The 18,038-nt window shown below is 34.2% G+C and overlaps 3 protein-coding genes across 7 annotated transcripts; all 3 read right to left on the bottom strand.

Moving 5' to 3' along the window:
- Nucleotides 1-876: 876 nt before the first annotated feature.
- LOC127246610 (sphingoid long-chain bases kinase 1-like) lies at nucleotides 877-9,786 on the bottom strand. Of its 2 annotated transcripts, none has more exons than XM_051268074.1 (9): nucleotides 9,620-9,786; nucleotides 7,469-8,017; nucleotides 7,027-7,386; nucleotides 5,455-5,548; nucleotides 5,326-5,363; nucleotides 4,308-4,454; nucleotides 2,928-3,027; nucleotides 1,383-2,317; nucleotides 877-1,290 (listed from the first exon to the last, which is right to left on the bottom strand). In XM_051268074.1, the coding sequence occupies exons 2-9, from the start codon at nucleotides 7,997-7,999 to the stop codon at nucleotides 1,141-1,143; spliced, it is 2,355 nt and encodes a 784-aa protein (XP_051124031.1). In that variant the 5' UTR covers nucleotides 8,000-8,017; nucleotides 9,620-9,786; the 3' UTR covers nucleotides 877-1,140. The 2 variants fall into 2 exon arrangements, with proteins under 2 accessions (XP_051124031.1, XP_051124032.1); XM_051268075.1 differs by having other exon boundaries at nucleotides 7,469-7,924; nucleotides 9,620-9,781.
- Nucleotides 9,787-10,768: 982 nt separating this feature from the next.
- Nucleotides 10,769-12,813, bottom strand: LOC127246255 (trihelix transcription factor ASIL2). The gene is made up of 2 exons (XM_051267512.1): nucleotides 12,089-12,813; nucleotides 10,769-11,297 (listed from the first exon to the last, which is right to left on the bottom strand). Exons 1-2 carry the CDS (start codon nucleotides 12,653-12,655, stop codon nucleotides 10,869-10,871), a joined length of 996 nt encoding a protein of 331 aa, XP_051123469.1. The 5' UTR covers nucleotides 12,656-12,813; the 3' UTR covers nucleotides 10,769-10,868.
- Nucleotides 12,814-14,627: 1,814 nt separating this feature from the next.
- LOC127246257 (hydroxyproline O-arabinosyltransferase RDN2-like) lies at nucleotides 14,628-17,628 on the bottom strand. 4 transcript variants are annotated; one of them, XM_051267514.1, is made up of 9 exons: nucleotides 17,371-17,628; nucleotides 16,202-16,720; nucleotides 15,965-16,032; nucleotides 15,684-15,885; nucleotides 15,516-15,613; nucleotides 15,355-15,424; nucleotides 15,201-15,272; nucleotides 15,003-15,116; nucleotides 14,628-14,926 (listed from the first exon to the last, which is right to left on the bottom strand). In XM_051267514.1, the coding sequence occupies exons 2-9, from the start codon at nucleotides 16,676-16,678 to the stop codon at nucleotides 14,813-14,815; spliced, it is 1,215 nt and encodes a 404-aa protein (XP_051123471.1). In that variant the 5' UTR covers nucleotides 16,679-16,720; nucleotides 17,371-17,628; the 3' UTR covers nucleotides 14,628-14,812. The 4 variants fall into 4 exon arrangements, with proteins under 4 accessions (XP_051123471.1, XP_051123472.1, XP_051123473.1 ...); XM_051267515.1 differs by having other exon boundaries at nucleotides 16,202-16,671; XM_051267516.1 differs by having other exon boundaries at nucleotides 16,202-16,661.
- Between the last annotated feature and the right edge of the window lie 410 nt (nucleotides 17,629-18,038).

The raw sequence follows: 18,038 nt of genomic DNA, 5'->3' as shown, positions 1-18,038 counted from the left end.
TATATTATATAAAAATAATATATGCATTTTTATAAGAATCAAAATGATTAAATGATAAAAACTCTAAATTAAATGCAACTATGATATTTTTCGTATATATTCGATATTTTTTTAAAAAAAATAATAAATTAAATATGATGGTATTTTATATAAACAAATAAATATTAAATTGTAGTATTATTTTAAAAAATAATAATAAATCGGATAAGACAAAAGAAATAGAGAAAATAGTCAAAATCAAGAACCACGCTTGTTGACTAGTTTTATAACTTTGAACAGTAATTTTGAAGAAATCTTGTTGTGTTCTCACCAACAATTGACCCTCAAATGTTTCTTGGTAAAATTTTGAATGGAGATTGATATTAAAATAATATTTGATGGGATATTATTATAAAAATAAAAATATATATTTTTTTTTTCGAAAAACGCAGTCCAAATAATAAAATTTGAGGTAAAAAAACCCTTTTCCCCTCAATTTTCAATTTAAGGGTCAGATCAGATCACAAAAGTACAAAATTCAAGCCGGAGAATAAACTAAGAAATATCACATTCTATCAATAATAATAATATCATAATATGAAGCATCCTAAACTTTTCAGTTAATTCAGTGGAAAATTGGAACAGGAAAAAAATTTCTATCAAGAACAATGATATTACTGACGAAACACAAAAAAAAACTTGAATCAATACAACAAAAAACAGTTTAGTTATCAAACTCAGACCGGTTTTGGCGTAAGCGTAAAAGAATCGCATACCCGAATCAAGCTCAAACAAGACTCAAGACCTGAACTTAGCTCGATACAATCCGTCCAAACCACATTGTCATGTAAACATAGATATCCGAAATAGCGCAACAGAAAAATGATAAGCAATACATGACATAAAAGTATCCTCGAGAGGGCTTTCGATACCGAACCAGTTTGGAGAGACACAAAACATAAGTGGCAATTGAGTCCAGAGAGTTAATTTAGAAAAAAACAAAAAAGAATGAAGAAAAATAAAATTTACACCAACCTCATACCCCGTCAGGGAAAAACATAAGGAGATCTTGCAGAAGTACCGTAAACTCTTTCAGTTTCAAACCACCAGTTTGAGTGTAACATTCATATGATGCATATACAATGACAATGCTGACAGCAATCAGTTTCTGGAAGATGGAGGACGGCCGATAAGTCTGCATTGTTCCGGGAGCAATGAGCAGATCACTTGACCACTCACAGGAAATAGCTCGCCATCGATGCCACATCCATTGGTCATTTGCTTTCCAGGTTTAACTTTAACGGACTTCACCTGTACACAGTGCATTCCCAAGTCAAATGAATCATCTTATACATCAAAATTAATTTATATATTAAATTTCTAATCACATTGGAAAAGGTTACCTTAATATATTCGACATACGGCAAGGAGAGGTGTTTGCCCATCTGTAGACGCAGGAAGAATCTCAGCAGTTTGAAACGTCCAATCCCTCGAACGAGCAACAGATCCAAGGTGTTGTCATCGTGTTCGGCTTTAGGAGCCACCACTTGCGAGCTCAAACTCTGGACGGTTTTACATGAATGGTTGCACACCAGGACACCAAGGAATGGCCCCTTAGTGGACACCCAAGATTCTTCAGATGTTGGGTTAATTTCCTTATTATCGCCCGTTTCTGAGCTATCCACTGGACCTGGCAGTTCAACGGGATTTTCTAGGTTCCAGTTCGGCTCAGAGTCCCATCTAGGCTCGGATTCCCAAATTGGACCAGGGTCAGACATTGTCGATGAAATGTCCTCTTTATCATATGTATTTGTATTCGCCCAGGAAGCCCGGGTGGGATCATTCTTTGCAGTCAATCCACCCCGACCTTTCTCCCTTCTCGACTTGGATCTCGTCCTGGGCCAGCTAGGTGTGACGGAATGCGGCATTTGAGGATGGACAACTTCTGGTTCAGATGTTACATTACTTCTTCCGGCTGATAGTCTTTTGGATTGTGGATCAATAGCACGTACATATTCTGATGGTTCATTGCTGCCATTGTTGTTATCAAAATCAGCACCCGACATCCGGCTTGGGGTCATTATTGAATCAATACTCGACAGGCTGGAGGCCCTAGGAAGCCCTTCCTTGCTAGATCTCCGCATGATGTCTGTGTAGAGCTCTGACATGTCTATAACTTCTCGATCGGATGGATCCTGTCCCTCACCTGCTTCTCTCCTTGCAGGAAGATATTCTACTTCATAGCTGTACTTTGGAAGGCACAAAAATTTCAGAACACCGGCAACAAAGTATCGTAGAGGGCCAAATCGTTTCTGATACTTCTCGGAAAGCTCCAATACTGTAGCAAGTGGAGAAAGATAAAATTCAGGAAAAATAAATATACATAACAGTAACAGTAAAACAGCATTTCCAACAGTCAGCAACCCTAATGTACACACGCATACCACAAAAATATATATTAATATAATAAACATGGCATAAGAAATAAATCATTATGGTTTTACTAAGCAGGCAATGAAAGAGGTAGATATATCTAGTCAAAAGGTCGAAGAGGAAGATGCTTTCAGTATAACATGAGATGGCATAGTCCAAGAAGAGGCTGTCAATTTTTTGTCATTAAGTAATTGTAATATGCGGAAAGAAGCAATGAGGATAGAACCTTTATGTGAAGCGTACAGGATTAAAACCGAGTAGAAAGGAACAGAACTGAGGCCTCTAGCATGCAAGGTCAAGAATTTGTTAACAAAGAAGATCACAAGAAGTCAACAGAATAAGTTCTAGAATTACGACTATATCTTCAGATCAAACAACTATTCCAATCCAAACGTCTAAACAAACACACCAACAATCAGAACAGCAACTTCGAACATAGGCTTTAGTATATGAGATTAAATTTGCAACTTCCCAAGACAAATATTTGTTTAGAAACCAAAGTGCAAATATATTACCATCACTAATAAAACCGAAGTATGTGACGGTCATCCCAAAATGAATAGCTCCAGTATGGATCCATTCAACAGCAAAAACATCAGTGGCAGTAAGACCTCCCTTAAAACAACGAGAAAATGTGTCAGATATCAGATATGTCATGTGCAATAAGTAAAATTACTCAAAAATACACAGTAAAACATAAGTTAAAAGAGCCACGTAGATTGTTGCAGAAAGAAACATACGACTTTCAACCTTGTCCAAAGCAGTTTGTGTGGGGGCCAAAAGTTCAATATAAAATAAAAATACAACTATACAGACCAAGATACCAATGGAAATATGCTGTCCATCATATCATGTACTCGTTTGAAAAACTTGAGCAGAATAAGGGATGAATACACAAGCAATGGGAAACTTAGCAACTGAAGCACATTTTTATGGGTGTGGATATGGTAAAATTTACGACTTCATAGCAATAATGATATCCTAGTAAATAATTAAAATATAGGCATAAAACTACTTGCACAATCACAACAATAACCTACTTCTTAAGATTATAATATATCATCATCAGTTTAAAAAATAAAAATAAAAATTGTCAGACCTTTAAATTAAAAACACAAAAACAGTCGAACTGAATCAGCAGAAACAAAATCATGTTGTGAAAGAAGAATAATATACCAGTCGAAGATAGCCATTTCATGAGGGAACAGTAAAAGGTTGTTATAGTGATTATGCAAATAACCTGGCAAAGCAATTACTATGACCGGTGTAATAACAACTGAGTAGTATAAATTTGAGAGGTGCAGATAAATGAACTAGTTTTTTCAAGAGAAACAATGCTTCTGAAGGAAAATCATGCTAAAGCTATGGGAAGAAATGCTCATTGAATTAGAGGGTGTGGTAAACCACATATTCATTACATATTATAAAATATTTAAAAGTGTTTATAAGTAATCCCAAAACAATTGTAGGAACTTACAGGCTCCTCAAGGAAACAGTAAAATCAAGGGAATAACTTGGAAAATAATCAGCCTAGAGGAAGAGGTGCAACAACTTTGTGAATGTTTATCTAGGTGTAGCAGCACTTGTAAGACTGCATAAACACTCTTGGTGGCAAAGACAGACACAAAATAATCTCATCATTTAATGTAATAAAGGCATAAAACTCGAATCCTGAGTAACTAGAACATAGCCTGCACACAATTAATCTCCAACACCAGACACATGTGGAAGTACAACTGCCACTTCTTAATAGGATGACTACATCCAGACATCACATTCTACATGCGTAATCTCCAATACAATATATATATATGTACAGTTAAAATTGCTCTGGTGAGTAATTCAATAATATTGAAATAAGGCAAAACAAAGTAAGCTAAAACAAATAAAACTACCTTAACTATTGCTATTGCCGCAGATACCGGATCTCTGACCCCAAGAACAGTCCAGACTAAAGAATTATCAGAACCAGCAGGTATGACTCCAATTGGGATTGAAATAGCTTCTTTCTGGTTGTCTCTACTAAGTAAACCATTCAGAACCTACATTGTGGAGGTAATAAAACGAAATAATGAAATTCACAAGCTTCCTCCTAAGGTGCAGCATGAACCATAATCAGAGCCAGAAGTAATTTCATTCTTACATGCAATTAAAGAAACATTTAAGATATATTATATCTATACAGCCTGACCATTAAAAACATATTCAAATACCCCAACAAATGAGATATTTCAAAATGTAATAAAAAGAAAGCATCACATCCAATCATGCTGAAAAAACAAGAATTTTAGGTACAAACAACATTTAAGATATATTATATCTATACAGCCTGACCATTGAAAACACATTATTCAAATACCCCAACAAATGAGATATTTCAAAATGTAATAAAAAGAAAGAATCACATCCAATCATGCTGAAAAAACAAGAATTTTAGGTACAAACAACATTTAATAGGCAAAAAATTATTTCCAAAAAATCAATAATAATAATAATAATAAAACAATAATGATAAATAGGAAAAGATTTTTTGGCAGGTTAGATGGAAATCATATATCCTGTCTCAAGAGGTCCAAAAGACTTGAAGCTCCTACCAAAACATTTTAAAACAAAATAGACAACAACAGAAACGTCAAATTAATGATTTAGATTAGCAATTATAGTATATAAATCTCGTGTGTAATACCCATCCATTACCAACTTAATTAAAATGGAATGACTTAAATTTCAGAAGATAATAATGTTTATATTGCAATTTGGATATTCAATACTGTTCACCAACTCTTGTTGTGAAATTCCACTGGGTTGACAAAAAACCGTTTATAAATATAACATTAAATCCCTTAGATAAGAGTTCCTTACAACAACCAGAATAAAGATGCACATGGAAGAAAAACAGTGACATATACAGACCTCATTTACAATACCATCACCTCCTACACATATAATACCTGCAAGGATAGCAAATCACAGAGGCAATGGTTTAATGGATTAAGAAAACGGTATGAAATAGTTTTCAGAAAGCACAAAAGAAATATGTACCATCAGGACAAGTACTGAAATCAACACTGGCTGCAAGTTTCCTAGCATGACCAGCAGATGTTGTTTTGACAACCTCTAACTCAAATCCTGCAAGCTGCTCACCATATCACAAGAACAGTACTATCAGATCCTATCACAGATGAAGATACTGAAGCCAGAATGCTAGATGTATAGCTATGACATCCAACCACAGTAGTTAAAATGACTTTGAATCGCATCCATGATAAGGTCCTAAGAACAGTACTATCAGATCCTATCACAGATGAAGATACTGAAGCCAGAATGCCAGATGTATAGCTATGACATCCAACCACAGTAGTTAAAATGACTTTGAATCGCATCCATGATAAGGTCCTAAGAAACCACCAAAAAACTTCAAATATAATTGAGTCATACCTATGATCAGGCAACATACTCATCTATAAAACTTAATTTGATTTTAAGATTTTGTCATTACCATAAGAGGTTTACAAGTATTATCGATGCCACGCGGAGCATATTTTATAACATACTCGATTACATAGATTATGCAAAATTGGCAAAACACCAGAACCCATTCAAGACATAGAAAAGAATCTGTGTGTGGCTACTTTATTAACGGCTGCAGTATGATTGCATAATAAAATATCTATACATAATGAAAACAATCAAACATATATAACACTAATTGCAATTCAAATTATACATTTAAGCTTGAATTTGTACTAATCCTTCAAGGAGACGTTTACTGTTTACTATGGAGGATTTTTTATACACAAATATTAATAATCCTTCATAGTAAATGCACCCTAAGTCTATTGCTACGTTTAATTTTTAGCAATTATATTTATAATCCAAACGGCTATTTAACAATCGAATAAATTTGAAACTGAGTCATTCAAACAGATGAATGAAAAAGGAAGGAACAAGTAACAAAACAGAGAAGTAGTGAAGCCAAAAGAAAGATGACAAATACGTGAGAATGGAAACTAAAATATAAAAATGAAAAATAGAAGAAGAAAAGAAGGAAAACAAGAAAAAGAACAAAAGCAAGGAGGAAAAATAAAAACTATGTGCGGAGTCACATTCACATAGGAAACTAGAACCTTTATCACTCCATCATTGTCTAATAAGAATATAATAAGTAAAGGGTTCATTTCATAAAGCAGTCACATATGGTGCAATGGCATTAAGCAGAAAGTCTGAAGGCTGTAGCTAAGGTACGCACCGTGATGAACACAATAGAAACAACAAAACCGTATTGCCTGTTTTCTACATATTATTCTTCATCAACAATTATTCAGGTGAAAGATCTCACAGATGTAATATATTTTTCCTATACTTCTGAGAACAGATAATAGCTACCGGTTCCCTATTAATTTCAGGATCTCTACAGGAATTTTCACATAGAATATTATCCACTAGACTAAAATATAAAATATGAAAAGTGATGAAAGGTCAATGTGACATTGAAGGGTGGGGTGCCCAAATTTATTGCTCCTGCAATACAGGCATAGTCATGCCTTGTTTATCAATTTAAGAAACAAAATAAAATTTCAAGTTGCAATTGACAGAGCACTGGAAAGTACTTACTTTAAATATAGGTTCAACCAATCCTTGAAAAACTTTGCTTGAACGACCATGCCCTGACCGTGGATTTAAAATGACGAGCATTTTAGATGGAATTTTACATCTTACATATGCCTCAGGGGGGAATTCGTTGAAACTTAATTCTGAACTCTGCTTCTTAGAAGCCATGGGGTGAGGCAAGATATTTACATAGCATTGTTGATCTGCAAATGCATTGACCCATTGGATTGCATCTTCCGAGGTAGGGGCAAAAAATCGAAAGTCTTTCCGAGTTCTCCCACTTTTCATAAAAAGACCACAAGATCTTTTTTGTACGGGATATGCATGGACGGTAAAATGTCTAAGGCCAACACAGCAGGATAACTGCCATAAGAAAGATAAGTTATCACCGATAGCAAAGAATATCATTATTTTAAAGACTATCCATATATTTGAAGGACTTTACCGAGACCACATCCTCTAGATGCAGCACCTTAGAACCCCAAATCAAAGCCTTGCTGGTCAATCTAGCATCAATGGCATCTAAGTTTGTGTTATCAGCAGTTTGTACAACAGAAGTCTGATTAGTTTTTCTCTTGTCCAGTGAAAGTTTCCCAGAGAACAATTCATATCCAAGTAAGTTAGATTTCTCATCTCCAACATCAATTCGGTGTTCCTCCCTCTTAGCTCTATTGGAATCATCATTTTTGACACTGTTTTCATGATTTTTGGTGGCTTTCCCTCTACTGCGTTTCTCAGGAAAGACGACTGGAGAAGTTTGTTGTCCAGTTTGTGATGGGGAGCACAGACCCAACCGACGAAGAGACTGCTGAGTTGCAATTCTCAGTGATCCATTCTTGGATAAACTTCCAGTCTTCTGCATGCTGGCTTTTAAGCACAAACTAGGAGGTAGTGAAGAAACCTGTAGTGGAAGACTAGAATGGTTCAAAAATCCAAGCAGAAGATGATCCAGGGTCTGTGTGAGAATATTCACCATTCACCATAATAACTATGCCTGCATTACATGTCAAAATTTTCAACATCATCCACACTTGGGAGGAAATAAAGCTTCATTCTTAAACAAGAACAAATTTAAATATGCAAGTTGCAGCAGCATTGCAACAATAAGTACGACCTTTGCAACGAGCATGCAGCCATTAATGTGCCATATTTTCTACAGGAAATCATGTTGCATACACAATTTCACCTTAACCAAAATAAACAAATATTTTTTGAGGTTATCAAGTGACAACTTTACTGGATAAAAACAACCTATTTCATCATTTCCCTCATGATAACAATCACGAATTGCAAGAACTAAATATGGTCAGGTTCTATATTAGTTCAAATAATGCATGCATGAGTGGCCTCTTGAAAAGGTAAAAGCTTGGTATGCATTTGAAGGTATAAGAAAATTCTTAAGATGTTAAATGTGTTCTTCAGTAAGTTAACAATCTTTTATATTTAAGACAAATTGAAGTGCACCACAAGGCAAAAGAGAATGTCAAATCATTCAGATAGTTCCAACAAATTCTTCCTCCTAGATTTGAAGCCAAAAGACCAAGTCCTTACTCATCGTAGATGTGCATACCAAAATATAAACATCAAATTTTATTCAACTATAAAAATCTCAGAAAACAAATGAAAACTTTATTCGAACTCAGTTGACACCCATGGGATTGTTAAACCACAGGACTATGAAAGGTAAAAGTTCCAAAAGAATCTAAAAGGCATCCAAATTGTAAATCCAACCCTTTTCGTGTTCAATACATTGTATCGGATCAACACTACTAACTCAATGTATTGTAAAACTTCACCAAATGCAAATTGATAATTAACATGACTGCAATGATGTTCATCAAGAATGCTCTATGTTGGAAGCAACTTCGACGAAATTTTTTTAATAAAATTCTTACAATAGGAATCTGCAAGAAACAACAAACTCCACACAACATATCAGCTGTAGTTCTTCCTCTACTCTTACAGAAAGTACATTATTGACTTTCGACCTATAAGAGGTACACGCATGTTTTTTGCATACGAGATCATAATCAATTTCCCTAATCATCATCCTATCCTACTAAATTAATGTGGTTAGAACTTAAAAGTATACCCCATCGAAATTTTGAACTAAGCAGGTTAAACCCATTACAGTCGGAGAATTAACTGAAGAAATATAGCAAAAGAGAATAAGTTTTTTAAGAAAAGAAACTGTCCATCATCTTGATACTAGGGGGTCGGATCACTTCCAAACAGTAAATTGAACTCTACTCGAATTGAGTGGCACAAGATTGATCACACAAATGGATCAGATTCCGGGAGCCGAACGGATAAACTCTCAATTGGATCGCCCTAATATACGAAACTATTAAAGCATTCAAAACAGGCGCAATTTCGCATATAACTCTAAAGATTCTCTCGATACGAGAAAGAAAGAATTCAAAACCCTCAACTAGACATCCTGGCCGAATCTAACACATCAACAGTGAGAATTACCTGATCAGCATCAATAACCAAGCGGAAAAGACAGAATGATTCCAGAATCGAAGAAAGGACTCACTAGCCGAGAATAAGCGCAAAATGTATATGAACATCTAAGTCAAAGAAAGGGACACACCTTATGTTCTTCCTTGTGGAAAATTGATTAGTCGTATGGTGGTGGTGGTGGCGGTGGCGGTGGCGGCGGCGGCAGGTGGCGGGCGGTGGAGATCGGTGGTGGGTGGGGTTGGTTTGGAACAGCACAACAAGACGGCGGATGAAAGAGAGGATTTCCGATACTATTATTTTTGTATTTTTAACGAATTAAAGTAATTGCCACTTTTTGAAAAAAAAAAAAAAAATTAAATAATTAACGTATCGTATACGTGGGTATTTGTCCTTAATAAAATTAAAATAATAAATATTTTATTAAAATTAATAAAAATGAAAAGATAATTGAAGATATATTTAAAAGTTTAGTTAGAATTTAAAAAAATTGAGGAGAAAGAGCTTAATAAATATTGTTATATTTATATTTGTTATAAATAAACGTTAAATAAAAAATAACAGTTAAATGTTGAAAGTACATGTTTATTTAAATTTTAAGGTGATTTGAAATGAGTTATATATTTTTAAATAGTATTTTAATGTAATATTTTATAAAAATAAAATAATATATTTTTATTAAAAAATGAATAAAATAAATACTATTAATTTTATTTTTTTAAAATGATAAAAAAATAAATTGAGTATTCGGTTTCATTTAAACACATATGCACGCTATGGTTATACATTACTATCCGATCTTATCACTATAATACCTTATGGTTATGATAGTATAATTATTTTGTTTTTAAGGTGAAAGCACATAATACTAAAAAAAAATTCATACAAAAACTTAAAAATAAAAATAAAATAAACTATTAAAAACAATAAAATTTAAGAAAAGGAGAGAAAATAGTAAGAGTTACAAAATTTTAATTCATTTTACAATTTTAAAATTTATATTCATAACAACTTTAACCCTAAATATTCATACCAATAACCTAAGTTTAAATTTATATTAAAATAATATATAATGAAATGTTTTATAAAAATATATATATATTTTTCGATAAACGTAAAATTTAAATAATAAAAATTTAAAATTTGAAGTTAAAAGAAACAAACAATTCGAAAAATCGCTCTCAATTTTAAAACCGTTCCAAATGATAATTTTGGAAGAAAAGAGGGGTGTGTTCTAAAGAATCAAATATTTATGATGCAATGCTGATGTAATATATATATATATAATACGTAACCAATTTTTGGTAATTTCTACCAAGACTATATAACATACATATACATAATAAGATAGAGTCGGTTGCAATTCTAGCTTCTTCCAAGCCCTAACGAAGAATCGGCGGAGGACCGCCGGCGGCGGCGGCGAACAGTCTGGCGATCTCGAGCTGAGTGTTGGCGATGATCTCCGTCCGTCGGAGGTCCATTTCCCCTCTCTTCTCCTCCGCTTCCGCCCTCATTCTCTCGATTTCCCTCATCGTCTCCAGCCGCGCTTCCTCCGACCTCACCATCGCCTCTGCGATCCACCGGATGCTCTCCCCGATCGCCCAGCACTCATCCTCTCTTCGCCGCTTCGTCGTCGCCGCTGCCATGCCGCCGCTCTTCTTCCTCCTTTCTTCCTTACCTGTATTTTGTCCGGCTTTCAGATTCGGGTTCGGGTTCGGATTCTGTTGAGGAGTGCTGCTCCCCGTGTCGTCCGTTGGATTCTTCTCGGATACTTGATCCAACGGCTGCCCACCGCCGTTGTTCTCCGCTCCCTTAAAGTGTCACTTTCATAATTTATTTAATTTTTACAATAAAGTTATGTAAGTTCTAAATTTGTTTTTACAAAAGTTTATTCAATTCCAATTTTTTTTTTTTTCATTTCTAAAAATTTAATTCAACTGGGTATAAAATAATACTCCAAAATTTGCTATGTTAATTTTTGTTATACATTTAAACAAATTCTAAGAGTTTTGAAAAATTAAAAGACCAAAATTACTTAACAATCTATTGGTTATTTAAAAAGTTTGTACCTTTTTTTTTATATATAATTTTAAATTTACATTTTGTTTTTTTTTTTTACCAAAATTTTTTTTAACACATTTTCCAAAAAAATACTATACTTATTCATAAATTTTTTAAAAATTCATAAAATAAAATAGTCTTATAATTTTTTGATTATATACAATATTTTTAAAAAATAACAATTAATTCATCACTAATTTTTAACTTATCTTATTGTTTTTTATTACTTTTTTATTATATTATATTTTACTTTTTACTTATTTAATTTTTATATCAAATACTATTTCTTAGATTTTATATCCAATCAAATAAACAATATATAAGTAAGAAATAAATAATACTTTGTATTAAATTATCAATTAATTGAAAAAATATGTATATATTTTTAACAATATTCATCTAAGGAGTTTTATAATTTTGAAAAAAAAAATTAAACTTTTATTATTTGATAGAAGAATATTTTTTTTAAAAAAAATTACTTTGTTTAGACAGATCCTTAAGATGGAGCCATAAAAAATTATAATCACGAAATTGAAGATACCTTGGCATTCGACCCCTGGGAATTCTGCGGCGGCTCACTGGTGGCCGGAACCGCCGCCGTCTGGACAACAAACTCCGGCGGCGGCGGCGGCACGAAGCTATCGATGGGCGGCGTAGCGTTAGCTACGCCGGGGTGCGGCGGGACTCCGGCGACGGCGGCATTTCCCCGCAGGAGGAGGTGGAGGCGGGAGTAAAGCGGCCAGGACGGCGCGTCGAGGGCGGAGGCGGCGGCGGACTCAGAGCGGTACCTCTTCTTCATGGACTCGATCTTGTTCTTGCATTGGGTCTGCGTCTTGACCGACTTGGACCGGTCGGACCGGGCCGAGACGTGCCGGGCGACGTCCTCCCAGTCGTGGCCCTTGAGCTTGGCCCGGTTCCGGAGCGTCCACTTGGCCTCGTAAGCTTCTAGAAGGCTCGAGATGGCTCCTTCGCTCCATTCGTCTCTCTTCACTCTCTCTGTATTATTATTATTATTATTTGAAGATATTAATATTGGAGTTTGAGGGCTGATTTTTCTTGGGGATTGTTTGGGACGATGATGATGGTGATGATCTGATGATCTTTCCATGGATCATATTCTGGAGTTGAGTTGAATTGAGGATAATGATAATGGGGTTTTGGGTGGTTAGAGTGAGATTTTAATGGCGGTAGTGATGGGTTTTTAGAGGGAGAAAGAAAAAGGTTGAAAGATGGTTAGTGGGATAGCACTGTTGGTATTATTATGATTAGGGGAATGTCTTTTATATATGTGCAATCAAGAAAAAGCTTGTTTTGGGACTCCCCTTTTTGTAAAAATTAAAAGAATAATAATTTTGAAAAATAAATTGTAATAACAAGACAAGGACCATCACTGATTACAAATTAATTAAAGAAATTAAATGCATGTATATACTAATCAATTAAATAATTAAAGCGTATGTGTATGTATATGTATATGTATATGGTGATGATAAGGCACTACTAGCTAGCGAGGAGAAAATGGTTCAAGACTCGTTATCTTCTTGTCATATTTTTGACAAGCAATAAAGTCATTTGATTCTCTTTCATCATCATTCTAAAAAGGAATTCCATTGACCAATATGTCTCTTTCTATGCATATATCTTTTACCACTTATTTTTAAATACTTTTTCCCTTCTCCTGTTACAAGAGTCACATTTGTATAATATATTATAAGTTGAAAAAGTATTTATTATGACAATCTTGTTTTGAAACGAATGAAAATAGAAAACGATAATCTTTCATTCAATGAGACAGAGAAAACATTTATTTTAATCTTGAAATTTGTGTGATATATTATTTGAAATAAAATATTAATTTTAATTTTTTATAAATAATATTTTATATAAAAAAATAATATATTAGTATATTTATATTTAAAACTATACAAGATAAAATGTTAGTATCATAAAAGAATAAACCATTTGGTTAAGGGCGGGTGCTTAATTCCAAGTTGATGGAGAGCTTTATTCTATTTGACACGTACGGGTGTGTTAATTTGTGATAGATATAGATAATATACATATATGGAATAATTAATAAATTCCAAAATTAAAGAAAAATATTCCGAGGAAAGTCAATTGATTCTAATTCCACTTATTCTCAAAAAATAAATAATAAATTGATAATGTGTGATAGGTGGACGACGGACGTCCACCGTCAGTGGTGGCGCTGCCGTCGTGGCGGCGGCGGTGGTGGTGGTGGCCATTATTACTCACGAGATATTGTCACCCACTAAATATTTCTCTCCTTAATTATCCTTCAATCCTTTTTCCTTTTTACTCACAATCCATTAACAAAACAAAACCCTAACTATATATACATATGTGTATATATTAATTTCTACTACTTGTTAATGGCCTCAAATTTCCACTACCTACTACAATAATACTATTAATCTCAATGGTAGTAAGAAAATATATTATTTATTTATTTATTCATTTGAAAATAAATACAATTCAGTGTTATTTACTTACTTTTTATTATATAAATCTCAATTTGTTTCTAAACCAATCAATAATTTTATTTTGAAAACAATAAGATATAAAATACAAATAGTAAAGTAAACCAGTTTATGGTTTTATAAAGAATATATATATATATTTTTTTTCATAAAATATTTAAAAATACACATTTCTACAACTATCCACTATACTTTCACAATGTTCTATAGCTAATAACAAAATCTTCAAAAAATTTAAAAAAAAATAATTAAAAAAAAAAAACTCTAAAAAGAACACTATTGCTCAATATGGGCCTCCATTGGGTCATAGGCCCAAAAAACTTAACAACCAACCATACAGAATAATACTTCATATAGACAACAATGAAACTAAACTATACAACAAATACAGCCGTGCTCATTTTGGAGTTTGGAAAAAAATTGAGAATAATAATAAAAAGATAGTATTTAATGTAATATTTTGTAAATATATATATATTTGATGTGATGTATTTAAAAATAATAAATAATGTTAAAAAATTATAAAATATAATACTATTGTGTAAACAAAACCATAATATTTGAGTAGTAAATATGTAAAATATAAAACAAACACAACCATAATATTGAGTAGCAAACATTATAACTATTCAATTCAATAATATAACTTCCTCATGTAGCAAACTACATCAACATATATATATATATATATTTAACCTATGTGGCTCTGTGCTATAAGTCAAATTTTCCATATAGTTGAAGACTACCAAACAATGTGTGTTCTTTTATGAGTTGGTGGTGGCGCCGCCACCGCTGCCGCCGCCGACTTCAACTTCTCCGATCGTATCCCAGTTCGGAAGGTTCGACGACGCCTCGTTTATAAGCTTTATCAACGACGCCTGCATTTCACAACAACAAAATGAACGAACCCCAGCGATGAACAAGCGTTCGAAACTCATGAGAGTGCGCACATACCACACTTTGAGGAACTTCCGGAGGCGGCAAAGACAGATTCCGGGGAGGAGGGAAATCAAGAAAATCCCTCTTATCAAACCGCCATTCGCCTCTTTGTCCGTAAATAAGTTTTCCCTAATGATTCACCATCATGGACAACATAAACATCATCGTATTTTTTTAACATAGCCTGAGTGTAAATAAAGTTGAATGCTTTACCTTCATTGTATAGTCGCAGCCGTACGTAAAGTGAAGAATATATGCATTCGTCGTTCTAATGTCCCACGGAGGCTTGAAGATTACTCGCTCGAGTTAGAACATTTAAAATAAAATCAATCAAAAAAAACATTAGCATATTGCCGGGAAGCTAAACCTGCAACATAAAGTCCTTTCGAAGGATATGGCGCACGTTGTGTAGAGCCGAGGCCACAGCATAAGCATACCTCGACAGATAGAAACATGAAGGTTAGATAAAATCAAAACCAAAATACAAGGATGTTTCTATCGTTGCATTCTTGTAAGAACAATACTTACATTTCTTGCACCCATCCAAGCGCCTTATCAGTTTCCGGGTCATGTTTGATTTTCAAAGAGATATTCATCCAAGTAGGCGCAATTTCCGCGAGTAGTTCCTAAGCATCAACTCAACAATTGCTAGAGTCAAATATTTTTCGCTATGCGCAGAATAATAAGTTCACTAACCTTCTTGATGATGACAGGGGAGTTACCAATCGGATCAATGTTTGTAATCGGGCCCATCTCCTCAGGATAATACTTTCTCAAGAGTCTCTCATGTTTCTTCGGTTTGATGTAGAAAAAGGGGAAGGCGACAGGATAATCTTTGTAGGACAAGTTTGGCAACGGCTTTAGAAAAATGTGATCCGGTTCCGCCATCAAGATGTATCTGCGAAAAGAAATAACGGGATTCATGTTCTTATTCAAACATTTAAATGCCAAAACGCTGTCTCAATCAAAGAACCCACTCTTCTTCAATTTTTGCCTTTTCTAACCACTGCACAAACGCCCATGGTCGATGCAAGACGACGTAGCCCTACACAGAACAACTCTGAATCAAACTTTATTGCAAACATAAACTAAAGAAAAATGTAGGTCGACGAAAACTCTACAACAACAATCATTGTTTTGTTAATTCACAAAGCAACCATTTGATCAATAAATAGAGAATTAAAATAAAATGTAAGCTAATTTAATTTCCCCACCTTATCAACACCATCGGGTAGAGGATCAACCACAAAGGTTGGAATCTCGTCCATGAGGTTGTCGGGCAATCCAGTGTGGAGAATTCGGGTGAACTTCCCCATCTCCGAACCAGGCAAGTCCATCTTCTTCTTATACCAGTAGTACATAATCCGGCACTGCCATCTGCTGTACGGGGAATCTGTAGCCGTCACAGCAACGTGAAAAGGCGACCTCTCCTGCCCCAACTTCTTGGTCCTCTCCGGCATCTTTGTCACCGGATCAACAAGCAAACGGCCCTCCCATTCCTCGGAAGCTAATTTTCGCGGAGGAGAAACTGTTTGGTGATTAATGAAAGCTGTAGTGAAGCTATACGTAATGAACAACGCCCCGATCGACAGGAATGCCAAGAAACAAAGCTCTTGCCTCCCTAATTTTGCTCGAACTGACATTTTCCGAAAACTATGATTCTCCCTCGCCGAACTAATGCGTTCTAACATGTTAGATCGAGCCCCATTAATCAAACCGAGTTCAAACTCTACCTATATATATAGATATATATATATCTTTAGAGATTAACATAATTCCTTCTTCATGTTAATACAAAATCTGATTATATATATAACGCATATCCAATTCACCAAATACGATTATCTGAATAAGTTGACATAAAAAATTCATGAATTCAAAAGATGATACAAATCATGCATGAATTCGGCGGAAAGAAAAGGAGAAGAAGACTGCAACGAATTCATTACATGAAAACCAATAAAATCGACATAATCCGTGTAATTAATTATATTCAATCAATTCAACAACGAAGATAAACCAAATTCCACCATCACCAAACCAATCGAACCATTTGAAAAACAAAAAAATGCTCATCCACCATACTGCACAAAATATTTCATATAAATCTTAAAATCAACCAACTTCACTCGACTCCACAATAATCAAAACATAATCACTTTCTGAAAAAATAAAAACACAAGTAAACAAAGCGCCCTTACGAGGAATCAATCCTCAGAACACCAGAAATTTAAAAAAATAAAAAATCAGTTATTACGAGAAGGTGCAAAGAAACTAACAAATAGATGGATAGATAGGTACAAAAATCAGTGAATCGCGACACAGTGCAAGAGGGGGCCACAGCCGCCACATGGAAAAGAACAAATGCCCACGCAACACATACCTTTAATCAGAAAAAAGGGAGGGAGCAGAGGCGGAAAGGCGCGAGAGACAGACAGGAACAAGTGAGGGGTGACAAAGAAAGGAACTTCAACAAGATCGACATCAAAATGGGAGTCGATTCAAGTGCATAATATAAAAACCCACAATGGATTCTGCACCAGAGGCAAAGCTGTGTTTTGGGGGGTTTTGATTTGGGGATTTTAAAAAGGGTTTAGAACAGTTTTTACGTTTGTTGTAGTCTGAAAGAAAAAAAGGGAAAATTTTAATTATGAAAAGTAGCAGTAGTCATCTCATGATTCATCAATATTATTTATTTCTTTATTTTGGACTAAGAGAAGATTGTGGCGTGGTGCTTTTTTATTTATTTATTTTTACTTATGTATATCACTGATGGCCTTTTGGAATTTGGGGTAAGATGAGAAAATTGCAGTTGCAGTTAATTTTATTTAATACACAATAATACTTATTATGGAAACCGATATTATTTTCATTCCTATATATGCTATAAGGCCACGTTTCTGGATTGATTTTGATACCACATTAATCTTCTTGCCCTGGCCCATTTTAAAATATGTCTTATATATTTTTTATTTTTTATTTTTTAAAAATATAAGTATACACTGTCATAATTACATTAATAGACACAGAATATATGAGACGGATGGAATA

The sequence above is a fragment of the Andrographis paniculata genome, unplaced genomic scaffold (genome assembly GCF_009805555.1).
Source record: "Andrographis paniculata isolate CXL003 unplaced genomic scaffold, ASM980555v1 Contig30END, whole genome shotgun sequence".
Classification (NCBI taxonomy): domain Eukaryota; kingdom Viridiplantae; phylum Streptophyta; class Magnoliopsida; order Lamiales; family Acanthaceae; genus Andrographis; species Andrographis paniculata.
Note: the sequence above shows the minus strand (reverse complement) of the source record. Positions and strands in the feature narration are given on the sequence as shown.